At 40.5% G+C, this 6,000-nt stretch overlaps 1 protein-coding gene across 2 annotated transcripts in view; it reads right to left on the bottom strand.

Moving 5' to 3' along the window:
* Nucleotides 1-1,608: 1,608 nt before the first annotated feature.
* Nucleotides 1,609-6,000, bottom strand: part of LOC133387281 (arf-GAP with SH3 domain, ANK repeat and PH domain-containing protein 2-like) — a 66,624-nt gene continuing 62,232 nt past the window's right edge. Inside the window, exons 27-29 of one of the 2 annotated variants that reach the window (XM_061631755.1) lie at nt 5,012-5,130; nt 4,878-4,937; nt 1,609-4,458 (exon numbers count right to left, since the gene is read on the bottom strand). In XM_061631755.1, coding sequence (XP_061487739.1) covers nt 4,368-4,458; nt 4,878-4,937; nt 5,012-5,130 — 270 coding nt within the window. In that variant the 3' untranslated portion in view covers nt 1,609-4,367. Of the gene's footprint in view, nt 4,459-4,877; nt 4,938-5,007; nt 5,131-6,000 lie in introns of both variants that reach the window. The other variant, XM_061631756.1, reaches the window with a different exon arrangement.

Here is a 6,000-nt window from a genome sequence, read left to right as displayed (position 1 = left end):
AATTTTGGAGGATAACTGTGTTTTAGAATCATAGAATCATAGAATAGTAGAGTAGGAAGGGGCCTATAAGGCCATCAAGTCCAACCCCCTGCACAATGCAGGAATCCAAATCAAAGCATTCCCAACAGATGGCTGTCCAGCTGCCTCTTGAATGCTTCCAGTGTCGGAGAGCCTCTCTAGGTAATTGGTTCCATTGTCATATGGCTCTAACAGTTAGGAAGTTTTTCCTGATGTCCAGTTTAAATATGGCTTCCTGCAACTTGAGCCCATTATTCCGTGTCCTGCACTCTGGAATGATTGAAAAGAGATCCCAGCCCTCCTCTATGTGACTTTTCATGTACTTGAAGAGTGCTATCATATCTCCCCTCAGTCTTCTCTTCTCTAGGCTAAACATGCCCAGTTCTTTCAGTCTCTTCTCATAGGGCTTTGTTTCCAGTCCCCTGATCATCCTTGTTGCCCTCCTCTGAACCTGTTCCAGTTTGTCTGCATCCTTCTTGAAGTGCGGAGACCAGAACTGGATGCAGTATTCAAGATGAGGCCTAACCAGTGCTGAACAGAGGGAACTAGTACTTCACGCGATTTGGAAACTATAGTTCTGTTAATGCAGCCTAATATAGCATTTGCCTTTTTTGGAGCCACAACACACAGTTGGCTCATGTTCAGCTTGTGATCAACGACAATTCCAAGATCCTTCTCACATGTCGTATTGCTAAGATTCTCATCTTGTTTCAGAAAATGCAAATTTGATAGATCTGGCTTTAAATGAGAACTGAATCAATTTTTCCCCATCCCTAGTTCTGCGACAGTCTGAAGAGCTGGACAGAGAGACCTAGAGGGCTGCATTCAGGCCCCAGAGGTTCTCCACCCTTGCCTTCACCTGTACTAGTCAGCCCATACTTTGAGATCAGCGTCAGAGACTTTGATTGTGTGCAGTATGGCTAGGTGGAATTTGTTACTTGTGTAGTGCCAGTCAAAGACCTTCCTTTTCGCGCACTGTCTTAAGCTGTAATCCAATGCATGTCTACTCAGAAGTAAGCTCCATTGGGGTCAATAGCACTTGCTCCCAGGCAAGCGTGTATTGGATTGCAACCCTAGTCCTTTTTGTTTGGGTTTTACATTGTATATTGTATGTTTTTAAATTCATTTTATATTGTATGTTTTTAAAATGTGTTATAAGTCACCTAGAGGTGGCCAACAAATTAAATAAATAATACTTATTTCTTATATCTGTATGCCACCTTTTCCTTCAAAGACTTCAAGGTGGTGTACATGGTTCTCTCCTCCCCATTTTATCTTCACAACAACCCTGTGAGTTAGGTTAGGCTGAGAAACAGTAACTGAAGTCACCTGGTGAGTTTCATGGCTGAGAGGAGATTTGAACACTGGTCCCCTGGGTCATAGCCCAACGCTCTAAAAATTACTCTGCACTGGCTCTCAAATGGGTTGAATGTTGTTGATTATACTTGTTATTTGTTAATTGCATTCTTACATTGTTTTTATATTGAAAGTTGCCAGAGGCAGGTTTGACCCAAAAAGGAAGTCAACAAATATTTTAAATAAATAAATAGGGTAAAACACAAGAATTTATTAGTGAAATAGCAAGCCATCTGTGCCACATCTGAAGGAAGATGTTGGTAGGTAGACATCTCTAATGTATGCCAGTTCCTGTGGTGAGGTTCTCTCTCATTCTTGGGGAATACACATAATATTCTGGGAATATTTCAGAGAGTCCTGCCTTGGAGTTTCTCCGTCTTCAGGTACTTTTAGAGAGTGTTCTGGTTAGGAAGCTGCTTTCTACCAAGTCAGATTCTTGGTCCATGTAGCTCAGCATCGTCATTCTACACTGACTGGTTTCCCCCTCCAGGTGTGGCTCATGGAAACACTTTGCTGTAGGCGATGAGTGTGCTCACAGCTTATACCATGATATTTCAACATTTAGCTTTTCTTTACAACAAGAAAGGAGAGCTATACATTAGAAGCTTTTAGATGCTGAAACATTTCAGACTTAGCAACTTTGAAGAAGGTAAGCAACTGCAGTGGTGTGACTTATAACAACACAGAGAAACAGGAAGTAGGCTAGCCACCATTCATGCTAACATCTCATTTAAGGTAATACCCACCTAGCATATATGTATATCTAGGCAGGTAGAAATATCTAGGTACTACAGACAGAGAAGTTATGTAACATATATGTTATCCTTTTCCTATTTAATACACAAAACAGGTTTAAACTTCCCTCAAAATCCTCCACTCAGAAGTAACACGGGAAAAGTGGTAATCAACCCTTGAATAACCCAAGGGCTAAACAGTATGGAACTTAAAAAGAATATTTTTGGGGGGGGGGATAAAACATACATTCATATATATAGATATAAAGATATGGATATAGATATAGATATAAAGAAATAAAATAGTATTCTCTTAAACTGACATAAAAGATGATACTAGCTTTAGGAGGGCTCTGCTAATACAAAGAAAGGCTATTTTTCCAGGATGACCTGGAATAAGAGACATGAGACAGAATTAAATAGTATGCAGTTTTGGACTACAACTTTTTTTATCAGATGGAATCATATCATTTGAAAAGACAGAGACAGGAAAGAGCTCTAAGGATGTAGGCAATTGCAATGATTATGAAATATCAATGCAATGCAACTGCAAAGATGGCAACTGCAATTCTTGGGTATGTCAGGTGGGGCAGTCCTAGTAACTCTAGGTAAATATGAATACCATTATAACATTATAACAATGTTAAGAACTTATTTGCAAAAATGTGTTTAATGCTCATCACATTCAATACAGATAAAATCAGAGCAAGTAGAAGGATTATCTGTTCCTGAAATCACTGATATAAATATAAAAAAACTCTCCTGCTTAGACTGGGGAGACAAGGCTTGGAAAGCATTCCAAGGATGGGGGATCTGTGGCCCTCTGGATGTTATTGGACTTCTAACTCCCATCAGCCACAGACAGCATGGTCAGGGATGCCGGGAGTGGCAATCCAACAGCATTTGAAGGGCCACAGGTGCACTATCCACTGTGTTTTACTTTTTAATTCAAATATATTAGAAGTGGTAGAAAAGTATTATAAACTGAGAAGACAACTTCTACTTATTGCACCTGTGATGTTTGAGAACAGCATCTTTATAACAAACAATATCTTATTGGCAGAAAACTTGGCAGAATGGGATACATTTGCAAATACTAAAACATATTTTGTGGGGGTTTTCTTTTTCGAAAAAAGGTAGTGCTCCTTTTGGGAAACAAGAAATTGAGTAACTAGAACTAGGTTGCTACACGGGGTAGACATGGGAATGGAGACTTAGTTGATGGGTTTTGCTGGACTGGTTTGTTGCTAAACTGGAATTCAGAAATAATGTTTCTCATATTCAGACTGTTTATGAATACTGTGAGGAATGGAACGAAGTGGAGCTATTATTATCTTGCCCCATTTGTTTCTGTCATCAGGAGCTATAGGCTCAGCAGATATCTTCTTATGGTGTACTTTGCTTTGTTCCTTCTAACTTCTGCTGGTTTATATTTGGATGGCTGAGGGCTAGAACAGGAAGTTGTGCTTTATAGCCTTTTAACCCTTTCTATGATTCTATATTACACAGGGAGCTCCATATTATTATAATAATTATATTATTATTATAATATTATTATAATAATAAGAGCACCACATAAGTTACAAAAGAAGCTGCATATTGTTGAAGATACATGGGGCACTTCAGCTTATTTTTCTGGGCAGTGAAAGGGAGCAACAGTGAAGACGTGGAGGTTTCCATACTGAATATCTAGATCATATTGACCCCATTCACATGTGCACAGTGTGGCAGCTGTTTTCCTAGTACACTCCCTATCAGAGGGTGCATGAATGAAGCAACCATATAGATAGGTCCAATCAAGAGGGTCTTTCCCCCCCCCCACTGTCACTTTGCTGTGAGGTTGGGCAACGATCTAGGTGGAAAGACACATACAACTGATTTCACCCATGGACATCAGGTATTCATACAGATACCATAGCAATGAGGGATTGCACCACTGAGAAATGGCTCCTGTGCCACTCTGAATGTGCATGGAAGAGGCCAGTGAGTTTGTCAGATATTACAGTTTAGATACAATTCTGTTCTATTCAAATCAATTGACATTTTACCAGTGACCTGAATGGGATGTGGATTGCACACTGTGATAACATTTCTGTGTTAATGAGCCTGATTCCTAGTCCAGTATGACATCCTACAGACTGTTGACTGAAGATTACTAAATGTGAGAGGTATGCTATGAAAGTCTTGGGTATGCTTTCTTTAGAGCTCCTTCTTAAAGCAGAGAAGATGATATGTTCAGTAGATTGCACATATGTCCTTTCATCCATCCATTCTTCTATTCATGCAATTTAGAAACAAACGATGCTGGGAATACACCTTTCCTGTGAGGCTGCCCTTCAATCCTGCCACACTGCCACACAAAACAAAAGAAAAACCAGAAGGTGAGGCAGTGTTAATAAACAAACAGTGCACATTTTTACAAGCCTTATAGTGACTGTACTGCTGATCCCATAATTCTCCATATTTATGGAATTGGGATGCAATGCAATAGGATAGGATGGCTGGCATCAGCATGCAGCATCACTGGAAAGCTAGTGGGTCTCCAGTGCTCTGGCAGGGCCCATTGCCAATGCAGGCCTGGTTTTCTGAACTGTGCTGGGTCTAGCTGAATTTTAATATTCCCACAATATCCCTGATGCTCTAGGACATGGTGGGAAATTTAAATGGTGGCTGGCAGCATTGCTAGAAATAAATGGTGGATAGATCCAATTGCCTGGTGTTGGACGTGCCCATCATTGCTGATAGGTAACTCTGCTGGGGCCCACTTACAGAGAAGGGCTTCCACCACAGGGAACTTTGCTGAGGGATCCATCAAACCTGGAGCCAGTCCTATGGGATGGGACAATATTCAGTGCAATGATAAGTAATCACCCAGATGAAAGTTCAGACTATCACATACCCACCAATTGGAATCCTCCTGTCCTTCTACTACGATTATCTCTCCCATCTGGAAGGTTAGCTCATCTTCATGGTCAGCTTGACAGTCATAACAGGCTCTGACTCGATGCAGACTGGAGTGTCTCTGAAAACCAGCACCAGAAAGCAACATCGAGTTTGCAGACATAGATAATGTAGTTCAGGGGTGGGGAATCTGTGGCATTCTAGATTGTGTTGGACCCCCAACTTCGATCAGCCCCAGCCAGCATAGCTAATCATCAGGAATGATTGGAGTTGACTTCCGGGAAGGGTGACTTAGCCTGTGCCTGCTTTTGAGACGGGCTCCTGCCTCAAAAGAAGCTTATTCAGATATATCAGTCAGATTTTTTCTTTTTTTTGACTGATTAAACTTCTCCCGGGTAGGGAGAAACGAAGAGATTAACCTCAAAGCCTATTTTTGTTGGGACGACCAGATCTCATTAATTTATGGGACGAGGTCCAGCCGACGAAGGTGGGACGGATTTTTAACAACAAGCTCTATCTGGAAAAGCGAACGTTCATCTTATCTTCTAAGAGAGAACGCACTAACAGGCAAGCACCCTTCTTTCTATATTTTTCTTTTACTTGACTTAAATTGTTGCTGTTTAAAAGAGATTTGCCAGATTGATCGGTTTTTGACATCTCACTGGGGAGCCATAACTTCTCTCTGCTACTCACTAATTAATAGCTTATCTCTGTTTTTGTTGCAAAAAGCTGTCCTGGATTTGCATTCTAAAGATATACACAGAAGAGGGATTTCTATTCCAGATTTTTATTTTGAAGAATATTATATTGTCTGAGACTACTCTCTTTTTGGTCTATTTTATTTTGACGAATCTGTTTTCTGACGACCGCCATTAATTGTTTCGATCCTGGGAACTGCATTTTGTTTACTTAAGCATGGAGAGATAAGGCTGTCTGCTCTGTTTATACTGTGATGTCACCAAGTTTGGAGTATTAACCCAATTGTTGCTGA

The sequence above is a fragment of the Rhineura floridana genome, chromosome 6, assembly GCF_030035675.1.
Source record: "Rhineura floridana isolate rRhiFlo1 chromosome 6, rRhiFlo1.hap2, whole genome shotgun sequence".
Classification (NCBI taxonomy): domain Eukaryota; kingdom Metazoa; phylum Chordata; class Lepidosauria; order Squamata; family Rhineuridae; genus Rhineura; species Rhineura floridana.
This window is presented reverse-complemented; position numbering and strand designations above follow the sequence as displayed.